The sequence below is a fragment of the Oncorhynchus clarkii genome, chromosome 12 (genome assembly GCF_045791955.1).
Source record: "Oncorhynchus clarkii lewisi isolate Uvic-CL-2024 chromosome 12, UVic_Ocla_1.0, whole genome shotgun sequence".
NCBI classification, from domain to species: domain Eukaryota; kingdom Metazoa; phylum Chordata; class Actinopteri; order Salmoniformes; family Salmonidae; genus Oncorhynchus; species Oncorhynchus clarkii.
In genome coordinates, this window is record NC_092158.1 from 44926871 (window position 1) to 44950606 (window position 23736).

Genomic DNA, 23736 nt, shown 5'->3' on the forward strand with positions numbered 1-23736 from the left:
CTTGGTTTTGTCATCCTGTACAAATCCATTAGCTACAAATGTTGTCATTTGTTTTAGAAGTCTTTTTTGGGGATCAAATATCAATTTGGCAGGTGCTTAAAAAAAACAAATGCACAAGAACATCAATTTCTCTATACAATGCATATCAGCAAATAGTATTAAGTAATGTTTCAGAAAGGAAATAGAGTGAGCACATCCCCTGGTAGTACATTTAGTTTTTTGCCCAAGCACTACACAGCTGATTAAAATAACCAACTCATCAAGCTTTATTTGAATCAGTGCACCCAGGGGGGCCCTAAGACTGATTTTGGGGAAACCCTGCTCTTGTGTTTCCACTCAGGCCCCCCTTCCAGAATTGGGGATTACACCCCCCCCCCCCCCCCCCCCCCGACACACACCATGTCTTTATATCTTTCTATGGGCACAAGTCCTGTACGTGACACATTGTTCACACCCCTCTTGTTGGCAGAGAGAAAATTTAGCAAGTTTAAAGCTTATTCCCTGCAGTTCTACACATTGTCATGCCTAATGTTTATTTATGTGATATTTGAGTGACTCAAACATTCCAACAAAATCTATAGGCAAAAAAACATTGCTAAAAAACATTAACTGACATGGGCTAGTTGAGCTGGAGATTTCTAACAAGTTATAAATAGCTCTACGGTATGCAATGACTGGCATGAGAAGAGGAACACTGATGCACTACCCAACTTCGAAATAGCACCTTGTGAATTCTACTATTACAACTTGAAAGCCGTGTTGAGCTCCAAAAAAAACCTGGTGCCGTACAGTTTGGGAACCACTGCTCTAGAGCAGCAAGTAAGGTAAAAGGAACATCTCAAAGATGACTCCTGTTCTTGTGTGTCCATTCCGTCACCTGCACTGTTGAACAGGAGGAGCGGTGAAAGCCAAAGCCTGGTGGTCATACACCACATTGCTTTCACCTATACAAAACGTGTCATACCAGTGCAGATGTAGGAAGTCCACAAGAATACTTAGATAATGCTCTGCCATTCTTCAGCACGAAACCAAACCGGCTGCACGCGTGCGTCATCGTGCATAAATGTATTTTGTCCCCCCCACACCAAACGCAATCACGACACGCAGGTTAAAATATCAAAACAAACTCTGAACCAATTACGTTAATTTGGGAACTGGTCAAAAAGCATTAACTTGTTAGGGATAGGGTCTAATTTCGTGAATTTCCGCCTGACTGACGTGCTCAAAGTCAACTGCCTGTTACTCAGGCCCAGTTTCTAAGACTTAAAATGTCTCAGACTATAGCAGAATTGATATGGCAGGCAAAAAAATTAAGAAAAACCAAGCAGAATTTTTTAAATTAGGTCCCAGGCTCTATTGTTCCTATGTAAATCCGTCTCCCAGATTGCAATTCCTAATTTGTCCCGGAATATAAACATTGAGTTATTTTACCTGAAATGCACAAGGTCCTCTAATTAATCCACACAAAAAACGGTCAAACGCATCATTTCTAGCCATCTCTCCTCCTTCCAAATTTCCAAAATATGCCACCTTCACTGTCCAGGTGCATTCAGGCAGTGGTGTAAAGAACTTCAGTAAAAATGCTTAAAGTACTACTTAGGTAGTTTTTTTGAATATCTGTACTTCACTATTAATATTTGACAACTTTTACTTCACTACATTCCCGAAGAACAGTGTAATTTTTACTCCATACATTTTCCCTGACACCCAAAACTACTAGATACATTTTGAATGCTTAGCAGGACAGAAATAGTGTAATTCACACACTTGTCAAGAGAACGTCCCTGGTCATCCCTACTGCCTCTGATCTGGCAGACACAAAAAACACATGCTTCGTAAGTAAATTATGTCTGAGTGGGAGCCTGCCTCTGGCTATCCGTAAATAAATATTAAGTGGCCATCTGCTTTGCTTAATATAAGTAATTTGAAACGATTTGTGCTACTTTAACTTGATACTTAAGTACATTGCAGCAATTACATTAAGTTTCCAAGTAAAGTATATTTTAAACAAAATACTTTGACTTTCACTCAAGTAGTATACCACTGGGTGACTTTCACTGGAGTATAAGTAAAGATAACTTAATAGAAAATGACTCAAGTATGATGTTGGGTACTTTTTCTACCACTGTTCAGATAAGTGGATGTTCTGTGACTCAGTTTAGTTCTGTGACTCAGTTTAGTTCTGTGACTCAGTTTAGTTCTGTGACTCAGTTTAGTTCTGTGACTTAATTCAAGTGCTGATGAAAAGTCAGGAAGCATGATGAAACCGTGAGGCAATTATTTTTCTATCTACGGACTAGGGCACGTTTCGCGAAATAAAGGATTTAGGCTAGCTAATGTCTATATCAAGTAGAAAACAATAGGCAATCAGCAAGCTAATGGCTATATAGCATGTAGTTATTCATATTCAAATACATGATCGTTTAACTTCTAGCCCCATCATGGAGCACTGGCGTACAGTATGAATGCCATGGACGCCCAGCGCAGGTGATGCCTTGACCATTCATTCAAGTCTTGGGTTCTGTAAACGGGTTCCGTCAGTTAGGTAGCTTCCTACAATACAAATAATGCTTTTTAGAAACACAGCTAGCTAAAATTCACCTTGAAAATCCCTCAACCATTTCATTTGAAATGAGAGACTATGTTAGCAAATAACCGGTAGCTGGGACTGTGTCAATGGACCCCATGAGCAACAGTATTTGCTGGGAATTAGAATATAATGGAAAAACAATTACTTAACTAGCTAGGCACATTGCTGACAGAGCAGAACCTTACCTTCTCCACTCCAGCAGTTCAGTTCTTTGAAGCAGACTGGTTTAAACAACAATATAAACAAAATGAAAGCGCACGCCTTCACTTGCAGCAAGCTAAACTGTATTATTTTAAGGGATTACTTCTTACTGTTGGCTTGATCTATTAACTAAAAACCTCTTCGTAGGCACTCTAATAAAGATTTCTTGATTTTTCCCTTGCTATCACCTGCTTGTTCTCGCCATTGGGCCCAGAACGCGGCGTGATCTCATTGGATCCACTCGAGACGGTCGTCAGTAGTTACCACAGACACAAAGTCATAAACCCCGCCTATTTCTACAATGTATGTTCTTTAAACCTGACCTTAACCAAACGGTTAGCCTTATGCATGACCTTAAATTTACACCAAAAAGCTAATTTTTGCTTTCAGTTATTTTTACGATATATTCGATTTTGACTTTGTGGTTGCGCTATCTAGTGGAAACCACCAGAGTCATGTTCCGCGAGGACAGCGCTGACCCTGTTGGTTGGTGCTTTCAAGACTATTGGGGACTCGGAAATAAACAAGGTGAAATCATGACGTCAGTGATCTTCAGGTCGGAAAGAAATACCCGAGTTCCGGATTTGGGATTCCGAGTTTGATTTATTTATTTAACTAGGCAAGTCAGTTAAGAACAAATTCTTATTTTCAATGACGGCCTAGGAACAGTGGGTTAAACTGCCTGTTCAAGGGCAGAACGACAGATTTGTACCTTGTCAGCTCAGGGATTTGAACTTGAACACTCTAACCACTAGGCTACCCTGCAGCACATGATGACGATTCTAACCGATTTTCACTAGTCGGAGCTCGTTTTTCCCCGAGTTCGCAGTTGTTTTGAACGCACTGATGTCGGAAGTCAGAGATTTCCGATTTCCCAGTTGTTATGATAGCGGCAAGAGCCCGTCGTCCACATTCCAAGTACTACAGAGTGATAGGTCATTTCGGTGATGGCTGTCGAGAACAACATTTTTGTCAATATGTGATTGGTCCACGTTCAATTAATGGGCGTAAATTATATGACATTGTATTAAGGGGACCTATTGAGTCGTCGAGTACTAGTTGTTGTAGTCAAAACAATGGAAGTCAATGTTATTTTTTATTATTACTGATTGATTGATCTGTTACTTACTGGTACCTGTTTTTCTTGATTTGAGCGAGTTCTTAGCTTTACTTTATGTAAGTAATGTTTGTGACGCTACATGTATTTTTAATATGTAACCCAGGGACCACAGATGAAAATTAGCAAACGGGCTAAATCTGGCACATTTCTAGAAATGTTAATTGATGTGCATTGACCCTGTCAAATACATAAAATAAATAAATGCGGGGAAAACACTATTGAATGGGTGATATTTCAAAATGAACATGATCAACAGTTAACCACTTTATTTTGTGACCCTCACCCTTATTGCTTGCCACCTACATTGATACACATATTCATTTCGTGTGTTTATTGACATTTTATTTAAAAAATATATATAATTTACAATTCTCTTCTTCCTCCTCCCCTTCTCTCACATGACTTGTGATGTGTATCACATGATTTCTTCCCTGAGGATACAGACAGTGCAAAGAAAATGGCTGCGTTCTTACAGTGGAGACGATTTGTGTTTTTTGATAAAGAGACCGTGAAGGACGCTGGAGATAATGGGAAGAACTTTGTCCTCCCGGTTGGCATATCTGCGTGTGACTCGGGCCGGGGCCACATCGTTCTTGGAGATATCCTTTCGGTGGTTTCCATGATGTTAACATAGCATGGTTAATTTAGTTGGTAAATTCTAGCTAACGAACTTGCTAACCAGACATCCCTCTCAAGCAGTCTTGCCATTTTAAGCAAGTTAACTAATAACGTTAATGAAATTGAGTTTATATGCCCAAATTATGCTCTTTGGATAGCTGCAAGTAAGGAAATTATTATTGCTATACATGCTAGTCATACGACTAAGAAGAGTACATATTTACATTGCTTGTATTCATTACACTTCTTATTCCTATGGCTAATTTATATACATTTTAAGAGTATTCGAACATGGCCCTGCCTTTGTAATTGTCTCCTCTATCCCTAACCATGCAAATTACCATTTGTCTCTCTTGATCAAAAATTATTATGCTTCCTTGAACCAGAATAAATTACATATGGACGGTCAGATCTGGTTTTTGACACGCTCCCTACAGTTGTCCTCCTTTCAGGCTTACAAGCTGAGAGTGACCCACCTGTACCAGCTCAAACAACACAGCATTTTGGTCACGGTTGGGCAGGATGAGCAAGGAATTAACCCCCTGGTAAGACATTTAGTAGGATATATTTAATACTGACAATCAAAAAACAGTATTTTAGTTTCCTTGGTAGTTGTTTGTGAACTGTTACTAGAAACCCAGCTGTGTTACTGTTTGCCAGGTGAAGGTATGGAATCCGGACAAGCGTGACAGCGGGAATCCTCTGTGTACCAGAATATTCCCAGCAATTCCTGGGAACAAACCAACAGAGGTGTCCTGCCTCAGTGTACACGAGAACCTAAACTTTATGGCTATTGGTAAGTGGCAGTTTTTTAGTACTACCTATGTCGCCTATAGTTGAGATTTGGTTTTGACATTTGTGTTTGCTCCCTGTTATAAATTGATAATACCCATGTCATTGCAGGCTTCACAGATGGCAGTGTGGTGTTGACAAAGGGTGACATAACCCGGGACAGGCACAGTAAAACCCTGACACTGCATGAGGGCACCTGTCCAATCACGGGCCTCGCTTTCCGTCAGCAGAGCAAAGTCACTCACTTATTTGTTGCCACTCTGGAAAAAGTCCATGTAAGTAATTTGAGCTTTTCAAATGTCACTGATAAGTGAAATCCATAGAAACAAGTTTAAGATCAATTCAGGTTATTCATGTACAATTCAATATTGGACAGTGTCATATTTTCAAGGAGGATTTGAATTGATAGATTTGAAATGGCATTGACCCCATGCCTGTCGCCATACTACTTTTCCCTTGGAGCATGAGCACTAACTAACTTCTGTTTCATTTGGTGTTGTTTCCACCCCATGACTAGTGCTACACTTTGTCGGTGAAGGAGTACCCTAAACTGGAACTGGACACCCACGGCTGTGCGCTGCGTTGCTCTGCACTCACAGACCCCTCCCAGGACTCCCAGTTTATTGTCGCGGGAGATGAGTGTGTGTACCTTTACCAGCCTGATGAACGGGGGCCCTGTTTCGCTTTCGATGGGCACAAGCTACTGGCCCACTGGCACCGGGGCTACCTCCTGCTGCTCACCAGGGACACCAAGTCTCCCAACAAGTAAGAACAACTCTCTGAGGGTGGCACAGCAGCCATTTCTATTGAACGGGTCCCCTAAGGTTCAAGGCCAGGGTATGAGTCCTTATAAAGGTCAGCCAGGTGTCATTTCCTTTTTTTATTGAATGAAACGCAAGTCATTTTATACTAAATCAATTTATGTTGACTGTAAGTAGAAAGAAAAAAACAGTAATTTTTTGTTGTTGTGAAGAACACCCCTTAAAGATTCAACCAAACATGCATATTTTTAGGTGATATATTATCTCCTATGACAATGTATTGAATACAATTTCTCTACTCAGGTCTGAATTTGGGAGTAGAGAGACATCTCCTTCGGAGAAACAAATCTTGACAATCTACGACCTGGACAACAAGTTCATTGCCTACAGCGCTTCCTTTGATGACATCATTGATGTTCTGGCTGAATGGGGCTCCTTCTACATCCTGACTCGGGATGGAAAAATGTTTGTGCTGCAGGAGAAAGACACTCAGACCAAGCTAGAGGTTAGCCCAAAATACGCTGACTGACATCATGCCTTCTTTTCCCCTCCAATGTATTATGTTCAACTCAGCACCAGATTGAACTGGAAACTAGAAACTACAGGTTTCAGATCCCAAGTATTGTTTACTACCATTGTTCCCTTGAGCAAGGCACTTAACGCTTCAATCTATCTTTAGATGCTCTTCAAGAAGAATCTGTTTGTGATGGCCATCAACCTGGCTAAGAGCCAGCACTTGGACAGTGACGGGCTGTCTGAGATTTTCAGGCAGTACGGTGACCACCTCTACGTGAAGGGGGACCACGATGGAGCCATCCAACAGTACATCCGGTATGATCTCATCCAGGGGTTGATGTATCTAACTTCAACTTCATAATACATAGATAATAATAATACTACATACAGTACCAGTACAAATTTTGGACACATTCAAGGGTTTTTCTTTATTTTTTCTATTTTCTACATTTGATGTCTTCACTATTATTCTACGAACTATGAAATAACACATAAGAAATTATGTAGTAACCAAAAAAGTGTTAAACAAATCCAAATATATTTGAGATTCTTCAAAGTAGGCACCCTTTGCCTTGATGACAGCTTTGCACACTCTTGGCATTCTTTCAACCAGCTTCATGAGGAATGCTTTTCCAACAGTCTTGAAGGAGTTCCCACATATGCTGAGCACGTGTTGGCTGCTTTTCCTTCACTCTGCGGTCCAACTCATCCCAAACCATCTCAATTGGGTTGAGGTCGGGTGATTGTGGAGGCAAAGGTCATCTGATGCAGCACTCCATCACTCTACTTCTCTGTCAAATAGCCCTTACACAGCCTGGAGATGTGTTTTGGGTCATTGTCCTGTTGAAAAACATATGATAGTCCCACTAAGCGCAAACCAGGTGGGCTGGCGTATTGCTGTGGTAGCCATGCTGGTTAAGTTTGCCTTGAATTCTAAGTAAATCACTGACAGTGTCACCAGCAAAGCACCCCCACACCATCTCCTTCATGCTTCACGGTAGGAACCACACATGCAGAGATCATCCATTCACCTACTCTGCGTCTCACAAAGACAAGGTGTTTGGAACCAAAAATCTCAAATTTGGACTCATCAGGCCAAAGAACATATTTCCACTGGTCTAATGTCCATTGCTTGTGTTTCTTGGCCCAGCAAGTCTCTTCTTATTGGTATCCCTTAGTAGTGGTTTCTTTGCAGCTATGTTTACGAACTTGGATGTACTGAAAGCTACCCACCCTCGTCTTATTCAATCAAGTCCTGTTAACATGATCAACAAGTTGCTTTTTTTGCTAATCCTTAGGCATTTAGATTGTCAGTTGGATTCTTGGTGGGGATTTGTGAGAGGTCAGTGTTCCCACTACTGTTGTATAGGCAAGGTGGGCTCTCCCAACTCAATTGCTTTAAATCGAACATGTTGGTATCAGAGAAAAACAATGAAATGGGAAATCTACCTGTGTTTAATTAAAAGAGAAAATGGGTTTTGTGCTCCAACAATGGGAGTAGACTGGCTGCCTGAAGTAAACACTGAATGCAGACAGAAGGCAGCAACAAAAGCCTCTGCTGTTGTGTTCCATAAAATGTAAATTGAAAACGCAACCTTTTTCCACTTCCTCCCTCAGCACAATCAGGAAGCTGGAGCCTTCTTACGTAATCCGGAAGTTTCTGGATGCTCAGAGGATCCACAACCTGACGGCCTACCTCCAGGCCCTGCACCGGCAGTCGCTGGCCAATGCCGACCACACCACCCTGCTGCTCAACTGCTACACCAAGCTGAAGGACAGCTCTAAGCTTGAAGAGTTCATCAAGGTTAGCATTTAAACTGTAAGCCAAGGGTTAGTTAACGGTGTGTGCAGGGGAGTTAACTGTGTGTGCAGGCTTTCATTCCGGGGGTTCAGATAATCATGGTTCCGACTTAGAGGTCGACCGACTATGATTTTTCACTAGCGATACCGATTATTGGAGGACCCAAAAAAAGCAGATACTGAATAATTGGACAATTTTTATATAGATTTTATATACATACATACATACATACAGTTGAAGTCGGAAGTTTACATACACTTATGTTGGAGTCATTAAAACTACTTTTTCAACCACTCCACAAATTTCTTGTTAACCAATTATAGTTTTGGCAAGTCGGTTAGTAATTTTTCCAACAATTGTTTACTGACAGATCATTTCACTTATAATTCACTGTATCACAATTCCAGTGGGTCAGAAGTTTACATACACTACATACACTGGATGTATTTCAAGGCCTACCTTCAAACTCAGTGCCTCTTTGCTTGACAACATGGGAAAATCTAAATAAATAAGCCAAGACCTCAGAAAAAAAAGGAGGAAGAGACGCAGGTACAGAGGACACAGAGCGGGATGCCTCGCAAGGATCTGCAGAAGGCGAGTGGGAAAGCTGCAGTTAATGTCAATATTACTCGCCAACGTGCAATCATTGGACAATAACGAATATCCTAAAAACGGGACATCAACTGTAATATCTTATGCTTCACAGAATTGTGGCTGAAGGATTAAATGGATATTCAGCTAGCGGGATATATGCTGCACCGGCAACATAGAACAGCAGGACGAGGGGGGGGGGGTCTGGAGGACGAGGGGGGCGGTCTGTGCATATTTGTAAATAACAGCTGGTGCACGAAATCTAAGGAAGTCTTTAGATTTTGCTCGCCTGAGGTAGAGTATCTTGTGATAAATAGCAGACCACACTACTTTCCTAGGGAGTTATCATCGCTGTTTATTTACCACCACAGACGATGCTGGCACTAAAACCGCACTCAGTCAGCTGTATAAGGAAATAAGCAAACAGGAAACCACTCACCTAGAGGTGGCGGCTCTAGTGGCCAGAGACTTTAAATCAGTTCTAAGTTTCCCTGCATTATCTAATTTCCACCAACGTGTTAAATGTGTAACCAGAGGGGAGAAAACATTATAGATCACTTGTACTCTACACACAGGGACGTGTACAAAGCTGTCCCTCGCCCTCCGTTTGGAAAATCCAACCACAATTCTATCCTCCTGATTCCTGCTTTCATACAAAAATTAAAGCAGGAAGCACCAGTGACTCGATCTATAAAAAAGTGTTCAGATGAAGCAGATGCTTAACTACAGGACTGTTTTGCTATCACAGACTGGAACATGTTCCGGGATTCTTCCAATGGAATTAAGGAGTGCACCACATCAGTCACTGGCTTTATCAATAAGTGCATCGAGGACGTCGTCCCCACAGAGAATGTACATACATACCCCAACCAGAAGCCATGGATTACAGGCAACATTCGCACTGAGCTAAAGGGTAGAGTTGCCAATTTTAAGGTGCGGTACTCTAACCCGGAAGCTTACAAGAAATCCTGCTATGCCCTGTGAGGAAAAACCATCAAACAGGCAAAGCGTCAATACAGGGTAAGATTGAATCATACTACACCGGCTCCGACGCTCGTTTTATGTGGCAGGGCTTGCAAACTATTACAGACTACAAAAGGGAAGCACAGTCACGAGCTGCCCAATGACACACTCTCTGTTTATCATATATGCAGTCACTTTAACTATACATTAATGTACATACTACCTCAATTGGCCCCATCAACCAGTGACCCCGCACATTTGGCTAACCGGGTTCTCTGCATTGTGTCCCACCACCCTCCAACCCCTCTTTTACGCTACCGATACTCTCTGTTTATCATGTATGCATAGTCACTTTAACCATATCTACATGTACATACTACCTCAATCAGCCCGACTAACCAGTGCCTGTATGTAGCCTCGCTACTGTTATAGCCTCACTACTGTATATAGCCTCGCTACTGTTATTTTTCACTGTCTTTTTACTGTTGTTTTTTAGTTCTTACCTATTGTTCACCTCATACCTTTTTTGCACTGTTGGTTAGAGCCTGTAAGTAAGCTTTTCACTGTTGTATTCGGCGCACATGACAAATAAACTTTGATTTGATCTCAATCCTAAATAAATTTTGTGGGTAGAACTGAAAAAGCATGTGAAAGCAAGGCCTACCAACCTGACTCAGTTACACCAGCTCTGTCAGGAGGAGTGGGCCAAAATTCACCCAACTTATTGTGGGAAGCTTGTGGAAGGCTACCTGAAACGTTTGACCCAAGTTAAACAATTTAAAGGCAATGCTACCAAATACTAATTGAGTGTATGTAAACTTCTAACCCACTGGGAATGTGATGAAAGAAATATAACCTGAAATATACGGGCCGTTTTAGTGGCACTGTATTGTCCTCAAAGCGAGCAAAGAAGTTGTTTAGTCTGTCTGGGAGAAAGACGTCCTGGTCCAAGACTGTAGACGTCTGGGAGCAAGACTGTAGACCCTGCCACATACCTCTCGTGTCTGAGCTGTTGAATTGTGACTCTACTTTGTCTCTATACTGACGCTTAGCTTGTTTGATTGCCTTGCGGAGGGAATAGCTGCACTGTTTGTATTCGGTCATGTTTCCGGTCACCTTGCCCTGATTTTAAAAGCAGTGATTTGCGCTTTCAGTTTTGTGCAAATGCTGCCATCAATCCACAGTTTCTGGTTTGGGAATGTTTTAATAGACGCTGTCTGTACGACATCGCCGATGCACTTGCTAATAAACCCGCTCACCGACTCAGCGTATTCGTCAAGGTTGTTCGCCGCAATGCGGAACATATCCCAGTCCACGTGATCGAAGCAGTCTTGAAGTGTGCAATTCGATTGGTGGGACTACCATTTGACTAATGGATGTTCTTATAGGCACTTTAGTTTTGCCAGCCTAATCTCGGGAGTCGATAGGCTTGAAATCATGAACAGCGCATTGCATCAAGCATTGCTAAGAGCTGCTGGCAAACACAGGAAAGTGCTGTTTGAATGAATGCTTACAAGCCTGCTGCCTACCACAGCTCAGTCAGACAGCTTTATCACACAGAAATGCTAGCCTTTGGTCATTAATATGGTCAATTCCGGAAACTATAATTTTCGAAAACAAAACGTTTATTCTTTCAGTGAAGTACAGAAACGTTACATATTTTATCTAATGGATGGCAACCCCAAGTTTAATATTGCTGTTACATTGCACTACCTTCAATGTTTATGTCATAATTATGTAAAATTCTGGTAAATTAATTAGTCTTTGTTAGGAAGAAATGGTCTTCACAGTTTTTAGCGGCCCAAACTGCTGCATATATCCTGTCTCTGCTTGCACTGAACGCAAGAGAAGTGACACAATTTCCCTAGTTAATATTGCCTGCTAACATTAATATCTTAACTAAATATACAGGTTTAAAAAATAAATATAGTTCTGTGTATTGATTTTAAGAAAGGCATTGATGTTTATGGTTAGGTACATTTGTGCAACGATTGTGCTTTTATTCCTGAATGCGCTTTTGTTAAATCATCACCCGTTTGTCGAAATTGAAGTAGGCTGTGATTCGATGAGAAATTAACAGGCACCGCATTGATTATATGCTACGCAGGACAAGCTACTTAACCTAGTAATATCATCAACCATTTGTTGTTAACTAGTGATTATGTGAAGATTGTTTAAAAAAAAAAAAGTTTAATGCTAGCTAGCAACTTACCTTGCCTTCTTGCAGCCACAAGGTCCTTTTGATGCTGCATTCGCGTAACAGGTGGTCAGCCTGCCACGCAATCTCCTCGTGGATTGCCATGCCAATTAATATGTCGATCTCTAGTCCAGACTTAAGTCTGGGAGTAGTCGAAGCAGATGTTTTAGTGATGGCCTGGAACAAAAGCATACACACCGAGTAGCTTTCCAGGATCATAATCATTGGCCTGAGAAGGATTCCAGGGTTTCAGAATACTATTTTGGATTAGAAAATGATGATAGGTTTTCTATTGCTGTGTATGGATATGGACAAGGAATGGACAGATACTGTATGTATGTATGACATCATGCACAGAAGGTCTCAACGCTCTGACATCTCCTTTCCCGTTCAACCCCCTTCAGAGCAGCGAGAGCGAGGTCCACTTCGACGTGGAGATTGCAATCAAGGTGCTGCGCCAGGCAGGCTACCACAGTCACGCAGTCTTCCTGGCCGAGAGGCACCAGCACCACAAGTGGTACCTGAAGATCCAGCTTGAGGACCTGAAGGTGAAAGAGACTAGAAAGTAATAGTGGATGTAGTAGTGTTAAGATGAGCCGTCTGAGCTAGATAAATGGACACCGGGTCCCCCCTGCTTACATGGCCTAACTGCCAGATCTCTTAATTTTGTCCCTGATAAAATAAGATAGAAGAGCTTTGAGTCCGTTTCAGGCTGTTGGACAATGTTGAAATGCGTAGCAATGTCATTTGACTGTGTTTAGATTACTGAGTCAAAATCTACATTTAAGGATAGTTTAAATATTTATCACATTGAGGGAATAAACACATTTTACAATTGATGATTATAATTGGACAAAGAACCTCTAATACCCTTGGGTAAAGTCTACCTGATTCGAACGAGCCTTTACTGAAATTCAAACCCCTTTGTTTCCCTCTATGTTCCATACAGAACTACCAGGAGGCTTTGCGTTACATTGGACGACTTCCTTTCGACCAGGCAGAGAGCAACATGAAACGCTACGGCAAGACCCTGATGCACCACGTCCCCGACGGCACCACACTGCTTCTCAAGGGCCTGTGTACTGACTACCAGCCCAGCCGGGATGCCATGGAAAGAGAGAGCCTGGACAGAGGCCCGGCGGTGGCCAAGAAGGTTAGTCGTTAGAGGTTAACCTTAACAAGCGGCCTCACCTCCCGGGCAGCTGAGCACATTAGTCCTAGCGTTTACTAGTCTAGCAGCATTAGCACTTTGGACTTGAGATCCTTTCTCTAATTAAAGTGGCTTTATCAATTATGTGTAAGTAATACAGCTTATATTGATAAGGATGGTACTACTTCTAATGGTAATGATGATAAAATGCATGTATCATGGATAATAATGGTGGTAATAGTACCAGCACTCATTGTACTTAACTTTATCTCCCAGGCAAATTCAGAGGAGTTCATCTCTGTGTTTGCTAATAACCCGCGGGAGCTAAGGGCCTTCCTGGAGCACATGATTGAGGTGGAGCCCTTCTCCTCTCAGGGGGTGTATGACACACTGCTAGAACTACGGCTGCAGGACTGGGCACATGAACAAGACTCTGAGGTGATGGGAACACAGACAATAATTTGAATGGAAAACTGCCACGTGTAGAATCAAACAACCGAAACTCATGTAGATATACATTTACCAAATGTTTCATATTAGATGACATACCTGCAGCCTAAATGATTTGTTATTACATTTTCTGAACAAACACCTTTCCTTACCTTTTTGTCTGGAGTATCAAATGTTTGGTTTTGTCTGGTCTTTCTGACTGTCCTCTTTCTATTTTGTCTGGCAGAGGAAGAAGGTCCTGCAGGGGGCAGCACTGTCCTTGCTGAGGAGCGACAACACCGTATTTGACAAGGCCCTCGTCCTGTGCCAGATGCACAACTTCAAAGAAGGGGTCCTCTACCTCTATGAGAAGGGCAAACTGTGAGTATTCCTGTCTCTAAAGGCAGTAGGGATGATCTCTTGATAAGTGCGTGAACTGGACAATTTTCCTGTCGACTAAGCATTCAAAATGCAATAAGTTATTTTGGGTGTCAGGGAAAATGTATGGAGTAAAAAGTACGTTATTTTCTATAGGAATATTGTAAAGTAAAAGTTGTCAAATATAAATAATAAAGTACAGATACCCCAAAAAATTACTTAAGTGGTACTTTAAAGTGTTTTTACACAAGTACTTTACACCACTGGACTTCTTGGACTTTATTGGTGTACTGATATTGCCAATGATGTAATTTGATTGATATAGTTGCTGATGTCCCTCTTTCTCTAGGTACCAGCAGATCATGCACTACCACATGCAGAATGAGGAGTATGGCAAAGTGGTGGAGGCCTGCAAGCGCTACGGCGACCAGGAAGTATGCTTGTGGGAGCAGGCGCTGGGATACTTTGCCCGCAAAGAGGAGGACTGCAAGGCCTACATCAGCCAAGTCCTGGAGCACATCGACCAGAACAACCTGATGCCTCCCCTATTGGGTGAGCGTGAGCCAGTGGCTATATTTGCAGTTTTTCTCTGTATCTCTCCTTCTCTATAGATGAAGACTCTGGGGCTTTCTGTAGAGATTTGCCTACTAATCACTGCCTGAATTATATCAGACCTCACCAACTTAAAAGAAACTCAAACTTTCTTTGGGGTATTTTTCCTCCACTTCCTGTCATTGAATGTCTCACTGGCTAGAGTGTTCAGTTCTATTTTGACGTCAAATGCGCACATCCATGATGAACTTTCCAGATTAAGTGAACCTTAACCCGGAAGTGCCTTCAGAAAGTATTCACACCCCTCGACCTTTCCCACATTTTGTTGTTACAGCCTAAATTTAAAATGGGTTAAATTTAGATTTTGTCACTGGCATACATGCAATTCCTGAATTAATGTAAAAATGGAATTGTTCATTTTTTTGGGGGGGAACAAATTCATTACAAATGAAAATCTGAAGTGTCTTAAGTCGATAAGTATTCAACCCCTTTGTTAAGTCACATACGTTGCATGGACTCACTCTGTGTGCAATAAGTGTTTTTCCAGAGTCCCTCAGTTGAGCACTGAATTTCAAACACAGATTTAACCAGAGAGGTTTTCCAAAGGAGAACAATGTTGTTGAGCCAGCCTCTGTTAAGTTACTCCACAATACTAACCTAATTGACAGTGAAAGAAGGAAGCCTGTACAGAATAAAAAATATTCCAAAACATGCATCCTGTTTGCAACAAGGCACTAAAGTAATACTGCAAAAAACTTTTGGTCCTGAATACAAAGTGTTATGATTTGGGAAAAACACATTACTGGGTACCACACTCCATATTTCAAGCACAGTGGTGGCGGCATCATGTTATGGGTATGCTTGTAATTGTTAAGGATGGGGGAATTTTTCAGGATAAAAAAAGAAACAGAATTGAGCTAAGCACAGGCAAAATCCTACAGGAAAACCTGGTTCAGTCTGCTTTCTACCAGACACTGTGAGATGAAATCACCTTTCAGCAGGACAATAACCTAAAACACAAGGCCAAATCTACACTGAAGTTTCTTACCAAGAAGACGGTGAATGTTCCTGAGTGGCAGAGTTAGTTTTGAAGTTAGTTATCTGCTTAAATCTATGGCAAGACTTAAAGGGTTGTCTAGCAATGATCAACAAGCAATTTGATAGAGCTGGAAGAATTTTGAAAAGAGTAATGGGCAAATGTTCCCAATCCAGATGTGCAAAGCTCTTAGACTTACCCAGAAAGTCTCACGGCTGTAAACTTTGCCAAAGGTGATTCTAACATGTATTGATTTGGGTGAGAATACTGATGTAAATGAGATATTTCTGTATTTAATTTTCAATAAATTAGCAAAAATGTCTAAAATGTGTTTACACTTTGTCATTGTGTGTAGATGGATGAGGAACAAAAATATATTTAATCCATTTTGAATTCAGGCTGTAACACAACAAAATGTAGAACAAGTCTTTGGGGGTGTAAATACTTTCTGAAGGTACTGTATATGCTCATAGGAAAAGTACTTGCTGCATTATTATAGTAGAGTGGGATCATTTTATTGGGCACTGTTGCTAAGTTTGTGTGTGTGCACGCATGTCTATGCACGTGTTGGTCCACAGTGGTGCAGACGCTGGCACACAACTCCACAGCCACGCTGTCGGTCATCAAGGACTACCTGATCAACAAGCTGCAGAGGGAGAGCCAGCAGATTGAGGACGATGAGCGCAAGATCCGCCAGTACCGCGAGGAGACGGCCCACCTCCGCGCCGAGATCCAGGAACTCAGAAGCAGGTGAGGGACAGGACCATCCTAACCAAAGTCCAGTCCTAAAACAACACCTATCCCCTAGAGCTGGGTCTTGTTCACAAGTGGAGTTTCCTCCATGTTCCATCCATCCAGTTCATCTGACATGTGTAAGGGGTGAGAAGTGTCTAAGAAACACAATCTCAATTTGTTTGGTGGCTGCACTTCGATGCAAATTGTTACTGTACAAGGCTCCACATAAACGCTTGCCCGGCGCATGTAAAACATTTTTTGGACAAGCAGATTATAGATTTAAGTTGTCTGAATGGACAAAAAGACACTCAAATCACAATGACAAACAATTAGGTTCCTCCAATCACAATTGAATCAAAGTGTCCTCTGAATGCGATGTGTTACGCACTGTCCTCCCAATCTCTGCAGAGTGCATCGGAGTAGAATTATTGTAGGCCTGCATTGACCTGCACGAGCGCAATTTTTTTTTTTAGACCAACGTGAGTTGATCATTGCTAGTTAGTGAGTTATTTGCCCAGTTATAGCACATTTTATGTCACACAGAAAACCCTGGAAAAGTCATGGTGTTTGTATCACCTGTGTGTGTGCGAGTGTGGGCCGTTGCCAGAGAAAGAGAGATTGCAGCAGCAGGTAAAATATTGGTATACAACAGACTAACTAGATAACCAGCCAAACTACACAATAAGCTTTGAATTGGCTGTTTCGCTAGTTAACTATTTAGCTATTTACATATATTAATGTAATTGTCATGTCCGGTGTCCTAAAACTTTCCACCGGTACTCGTGTATAACTGAAAATGACCGATACGCAGTTGATAGGGGTGCACAGTTGATGAAACCAATGCTCCATACTCCGATTGTAAAACTACAAATGGCCGACACGCAGTTGCTACGGGTGCACAGTCGATGAAACCAATGTTGCATACTCCGATTTGTAAAACTCTCTCAAGCCCTCAACTGTGTGTTGAAAATGTGTTCTGACATTGTTGGAAAGATGGCATTCTTCTCTATTCAATATGGGCCATTTACTTGTGCCAATGTAAAAAAATATATTCTTAGAATAGCCTAATTGGCTTTCCAAGTGGCACAGCGGTCTAACGCTAAGAACACACCGACAGCGTCATTGCATTTTGTACACCAGAATTACATTCATTTCCAATGAAACGCTGCGTTTGCCAAATCTCAAATCTCTTGCAGTATTGCGTTGCAGAGGCAGTTGCAGTGCGTTCGGTGTGGTGCATAAATTGGGTTTATCGAATGTATGCGTCAAACTGTATGCATAGACAGCTTGACAGAAATGGTAGAAGTTGAAAATAAAGGAGAGCCGCACACTAAGAGCTCAGATGCAAAAAAATGTATTTCCAACTTTTCGACAGGCAAGCTGTCTTCATCAGGGTATAATCAAGCACTGCAGGGTGACTCGTTTATATTGTGTCAAAAGACACACACAGAGGTGTCTAATCATGGCCAAGTATGGCCTAATATCATTGGTTAATTCTCAAATATTAAAATGACATGCAAAGAACATACAAAAAACAAATGAATAGCATACGATCATAGAATCAATTTAGACTACATAAGCCTACAAACAATTATAATGGCAAAGTCACAATAATCACAAGAATGGCTTCAGATCAAAGTCAACGTTGAGACCGAAGGGAGCAAGGGTCTTTAAATTAACAAATGAACGTTTTAACAATAAGTTATCGAGGTCACCCCCTCTCCTAGGGAGGGTGACATGTTCGATGCCAATATAACGCAGAGACGATATCGAGTGGTTTGCTTCAAAAAAGTGGGTCGTAATTGGGTAAGTCGACTTTTTACACTTAATGGTGCTACGATGCTCTGAGATACGTACTTTTAATTTGCGCTTTGTTTTACCCACATAATTTTTACCACAAGCAAGTTATAAGTTAAATAACTGCCTTGTGGAGAACGTAATAACACCTTTGATTGGGATCTGTTTCCCTGTTTGGGGATGTTTGAAGGACTACACTTGTAGTTTCCATCCAGTAGGGGCGCAAATACACGTTGTGCAGGGAAATCTTGGGGTGGTAAATCAGTGTACCAATTGGTCTCTGAGATTAATGCCCCGTGAGAATACGACCAAGGGAAGGTCAGTCTCGGTAATGTGTTTTCTATCATCGGATTTAAGAATGTGCCAGTGTTTGAACAATTCCCTTAATTTGTTCAGAGCACTTAGAATAGCGGGTAGTTAGAACGCAAGAATACTTATTATTACGAGACTGACCTTGAAAAAGGTCATGTTTTGAGTTTTCTCAGTGGCAGTATTAATCTGATGATTTTTGTACCCTCTCTCCTTGAATTTTCTTTGCGTCTCAGCTTTGTTTTTGTTTTTTGCAAATTATTTTGATTCGACAGAATTGGCTGTAAGGCAAACTATTTTTCAAGGGAAGTGGGTGACAACTGTCAGCCCTCAACAAACTGTTACGATCAGTAGGTTTCCTGTAAAGATTAGTGTATGGAACATTATTTTCACACAAGATCAGAAGATCAAGAAAACTGATTTGACGTGTATCAGATTGCATTGTAAATCTCAAATTGAATGTTGAACTTTTGTTGCATACATATCCAGATGACGATGCATACTATTTTGCGCAGTGACACTGTCTGTGTGTTCAAAGTGTAAGGCAGCTTGAGGCGTCACTACAGCCCCAGGTTCAATCCCAGGCTGTATCACAGCCGGCCGTGACCGGGAGACCAATGAGGTGGTGCACAATTTGCCCAGCGTCGTCTGGGTTAAGGGAGGGTTTGGCCGGCTGGGATTTCCTTGACCCGTTGTGCTGTAGCGACTCCTTGTTGCGGGCCAGGCGCCTGCAAGCTGACTTCGGTCGCCAGTTGGACAGTGTTTCCTCCGACACATTGGTATAGCTGGCTTCCGGGTTAAGCTAGCAGTGCGGCTTGGCAGGGTCGTGTTTCGGACGAAGCATTGCTCTCGACCTTTGTCTCTCCCGATTTACGTAGGGGAGTTGCAGTGATAGGACAAAACTCTAACTACCATTTTCATATCCCGAAAAAGGGGTAAAAAGTACCTAAAAGAAAAACCTAACTGACAAGTAACTCCTATGCTGTCAAGGTCTCCCCTGAAAACGTAATATTCTAGCCGTGTAAATATACTGAACAAAAATATAAATACAACAATTTCAATGTTTTTACAAAGTTACTGTTACTGTACTCATTTTTATTTTTTCTCTCTCACAGCGCAAAGATTTTCCAGAAGACCAAGTGCAGCATGTGCAACAGCCCCCTCGAGCTGCCCTCTGTTCACTTCCTGTGCAGTCACTCCTTCCACCAGCACTGCTTTGAGAGCTACGCCGAGAGTGAGGCCGAGTGTCCCACATGCACACCGGAAAACCGGAAGGTCATGGACATGCTGCGGGCCCAGGACCAGAAACGAGACCTGCACGACCACTTCACCAGACAGGTGACACACACTGACAGTCCTAGTCACTCTACTTTCATCTTTGTGTGTTTGTTGAGCTGCCCAGTGACACGAGCCTAGCAGATGAGCTAAACTTCTTCTATGCTCACTTAGAGGCAAATAACACTGAAACAGGCATGAGAGCACCAGCTGTTCCGGAAGACTGTGTGATCACTCTCTCCGCAGCCGATGTGAGTAAGGCCTTTAAACAGGTCAACATTCACAAGGCTGCAGGACCAGATGGATTACCAGGACGTATACTGCGAGCATGCACTGACCAACTGGCAAGTGTCTTCACAGACATGTTCAACCTCTCCTTGTCTGAGTCTGTAGTACCAGTACATGTTTTAAGCAGACCACCATAGTGCCTGTGCCCAAGAACACTAAGGTAACCTGCCTAAACGACTACCGACCCGTAGCACTCACGTCTGTAGCCATGAATTGCTTGCGACACTCATCACTAAGTTAAGGACCCTGGGACTAAACTCCTCCCTCTGCAACTGGATCCTAGACTTCCTGACGGGCTGCCCCCAGGTAGTAAGGGTAGGTAACAACACATCCACCATGCTGATCCTCAAAACAGGGGCCCCTCAGGGGTGCGTGCTCAGTCCCCTCCTGTACTCCCTATTCACTCATGACTGCACGGCCAGGCACAACTCCAACACTATCATTAAGTTTGCTGATGACACAACAGTGGTAGGACTGATCACCGACAACGACGAGACAGCCTATTGGTAGGAGGCCTGGTCGGGTGGTGCCAGGACAACAACCTCTCCCTCAACGTGATCAAGACAAAGGAGATGATTGTGGACAACAGGAAAAGGCGGACCGAGCACACCCATTCTCATCGACGAGGTTGCAGTGGAGTAGGTTGAGAGCTTCAAGTTCATTGGTGTCCACATCACCAACAAACTAACATGGTCCAAGCACACCAAGACAGTCGTGAAGAGGGCACGACAAAAAATATTCCCTCTCAGGAGACTGAAAAGATTTGGCATGGGTCCTCAGATCCTCAAAAGGTTCTACAGCTGCACCATCGAGAGCATCCTGACTGGTTGCATCACTGCCTGGTATGGCAACTGCTCGGCCTCTGACCGCAAAGCACTACAGAGGGTAGTTTCTAACAGCCCAGTACATCACTGGGGCCAAGCTTCCTGCCATCTAGGACCTCTATACCAGGTGGTATCAGAGAAAGGCCATAAAAATTGTCAGACTCCAGCCACCCTAGTCATAGACTGTTCTCTCTTCTACCGCACGGCAAACGGTACAGGAGCGCCAAGTCTAGGTCCAAGAGGCTTCTAAACAGCTTCTACCCCCAAGCCATAAGACTCCTGAACATCTAATCAAATGGCTACCCAGACTATTTGCATCCCCCCCTCTTTTACACCGCTACTACTCACTGTTATCATCTATGCATAGTCACTGTAATAACTCTACCTACATGTACATACTACCTCAACTAACTGGTGCCCCCGCACCGTACCCCCCTGTATATAGTCTCGCTATTGTAATTTTACTTCTGCTCTTTAATTACTTGTTACTTTTATTTATTTTTCTTATCTGTATTTGTTTAAACTGCATTGTTGGTTAGGGACTCGTAAGTATGCATTTCAATGTAAGGTCTACACCTGTTTTATTCGGCGCATGTGACTAATAACATTTGATTTGATATTTTGTGGTAACTGCTGAGGGGGGTGACTAAAGTGAAAATACCCTCTTTGCTTGTCTTTTGTTCTCTCTCGCTCCCTCTTTTGTGTTCAAGTATGTTTTATTGGCACATGACTTGAAACTACAACAAAGTTTTATATACTGTAGTAGTCAATAGTCATTCAATAAGATGTAGTAATAGTGCAACACTTAATCTATCAAGTCCAAAGATCAATATAAAGTTCACTACTATAAGAGGAAAGTAAATTTAACACAATATCATATTTTTTTTCAGAACTGATGTGTACACTATCATTTCTTTATCCTGGCTCACTTATTTCTATGCATTTCAGCTGCGGTGCTCCAATGATGGTTTCTCCGTGGTGGCGGACTACTTTGGCCGTGGGGTGTTCAACAAGCTGACCCTGGTCACTGACCCGCCGGGGAGCAAGGTGGGGGTGGGAAGCCTGGAGGCAGACCTGCAGAGGGACCTACTCATCCACACCAAGAGGAACACTTGAGGGCCACAAGTCACAATGGATGCAACAGCTTGCAACTGTACACTATTACCCTTTTCACACTAGCATGCTGACCCAAACCAAGCTGGGCTGGCTCTGATATTTTATTTTCAGATTGTCCTTTTTAGCACAGTTGGTTTGTGTGGCTCGGCTTGGTTCAACTCCATTGTGTGAAAAGCCCTTAGGTTCTGTGTTTTGCTGTCTGCTGCTCAAGCTAAGAATAAACTACTATACCCAGCTGCAATGGGGTCCCTGACCCATCGTGCTTTGTTCTGTAGTACGATGCCACAATATTTAGTCAAGATGAATCAGTCATGCTCCTGTCGCAACACCAGTAAGAGATGTGTTGATAGTTTCTGTTTCTGATGCATGTTACTTAACACGTCTGTGCATCTGGGTTGTGTTTATTAGGTGAAATTAACGGAAAACGTTTTTGCAACGTGCAATGAATATGAGCATTACTTATTGTACAGGTAGTTGCTGTTTTCTTCAATTTGGCACCTAATAAACAACCCTGGTCCAAGCACAGAGGTTCAGAATGAAGGGTGGTTGGGTGGATTTTGTTTTTATGCACTTGATTTATGTGCATTGTGTAATGTCTTTGAGCACTCTGTTAGAATTTGTATTTTTTAAAAGAAGACTATCTCTTGAAATGTGGCTTATTGATACTGGGAGTGTACAGATAGATGCATATTATTCCTTGTTGTGCCTTCTTGAAATGCTGTGTGCATGTATTTTTTCCATATGGGATGTCATGCCATCTCATATTTGGATTTTATACCATGGCCTTGTTGAATACTTGTTTCTGATTGGCTTGAAGGGCATTCTCAAGCGTGCATTATTTCCCTATGAAGCACGGTATATCAGCATGTAAAATTAAATCGCTGTAGTTAATGCTTACATGTTTTGTTTGAGCTGGTTTTGAAACCAAGTCGAATTGAAAACATTGTTGAATTTGATGTTCATAATAGCAAGCTAGGACTGATGGTTTGGTTAGCTAAACTAACATGTGTCTGTTTGGTTACCATAGAAACAACTGTGGCTATCTAGTGAACTTACTAGGTACTTCAGTGGATGTTGAACACATTTCTACTAACACATTTCTAGTGGAAACTATGTTAAATTATAGCCATGGTTTAAAATGGATAATCAACTTTGGGCTCTATGCATCCTCTGTAAAATATTGCAACGCCATGGACGGTCAGCTAGGGCATAGTGGAACACACCTCATTATCTTCCATAGAACACACAGCCCCTCGTTAATTATCCCTTACTTATATAAATGTAGTCCATCTCACACTTCACTTTTTAAAGTCTGAATTTGGCTAACCCCAAACATAATTAATGTCTTTAATACACTTCTCTTCAAGGTGACTGCCAGAAATGTGCATGTTGTGGCTGGTGAAACATTTTGCCTATATAGTGTGGTATCAACCAGTGATTCTGCAATGTCTTTGTATCAATCCACTAATGTTGTATATAGATTTGACCTGCACATTACCTGAATAATGAATGAACTAGCTACATGTCATATGCTTAGAATTCTAGTTCTATGCATTAGCATACTTGAAATGTGTCACATAAATGATCTTGTTTAAAAAATGTTTGTGCTTATCTAAATAAATGTGCACAGATATTCAAGTCAATGGTCTGTGTAATCATTGTGTGACCGTTTGTTTTTATTAACCAATGTATGGTAC

At 42.0% G+C, this 23736-nt stretch overlaps 2 protein-coding genes across 9 annotated transcripts in view; one reads left to right on the forward strand and one right to left on the reverse strand.

The window, feature by feature from the left end:
• LOC139423226 (hypoxia up-regulated protein 1-like) overlaps positions 1-3279 on the reverse strand; it is a 22104-nt gene extending 18825 nt beyond the window's left edge. For 2 of the 4 annotated variants that reach the window (XM_071174995.1, XM_071174994.1), the window contains exon 1: positions 2776-3123. The gene's annotated coding sequence lies outside the window, so the exon portion shown is untranslated. Of the gene's footprint in view, positions 1-2775 lie in introns of all 4 variants that reach the window. The other 2 variants (XM_071174992.1, XM_071174993.1) reach the window with 2 other exon arrangements.
• LOC139423227 (vacuolar protein sorting-associated protein 11 homolog) lies at positions 3084-23677 on the forward strand. 5 transcript variants are annotated; one of them, XM_071174996.1, is made up of 17 exons: positions 3084-3319; positions 4355-4510; positions 4926-5074; positions 5190-5325; positions 5433-5596; positions 5839-6086; positions 6386-6587; positions 6762-6913; positions 8216-8402; positions 12555-12698; positions 13100-13303; positions 13577-13738; positions 13977-14110; positions 14457-14659; positions 16274-16445; positions 19652-19874; positions 21872-23677. In XM_071174996.1, the coding sequence occupies exons 1-17, from the start codon at positions 3247-3249 to the stop codon at positions 22037-22039; spliced, it is 2877 nt and encodes a 958-aa protein (XP_071031097.1). In that variant the 5' UTR covers positions 3084-3246; the 3' UTR covers positions 22040-23677. The 5 variants fall into 5 exon arrangements, with proteins under 5 accessions (XP_071031097.1, XP_071031099.1, XP_071031098.1 ...); XM_071174998.1 differs by having other exon boundaries at positions 3122-3410; XM_071174997.1 differs by having other exon boundaries at positions 3278-3347.
• The last annotated feature ends 59 nt before the right edge of the window (positions 23678-23736 follow it).

Excerpts from the sequence above, each read along its gene's own strand:
- LOC139423227 (XM_071174996.1), top strand. The coding sequence starts at position 3,247 with ATGTTCCGCGAGGACAGCGCTGACCCTGTTGGTTGGTGCTTTCAAGAC. Across the intron at positions 5,075-5,189 it reads AGCAAGGAATTAACCCCCTG|GTGAAGGTATGGAATCCGGA; the intron begins GTAAGACATTTA and ends ACTGTTTGCCAG. Across the intron at positions 8,403-12,554 it reads AGCTTGAAGAGTTCATCAAG|AGCAGCGAGAGCGAGGTCCA; the intron begins GTTAGCATTTAA and ends AACCCCCTTCAG.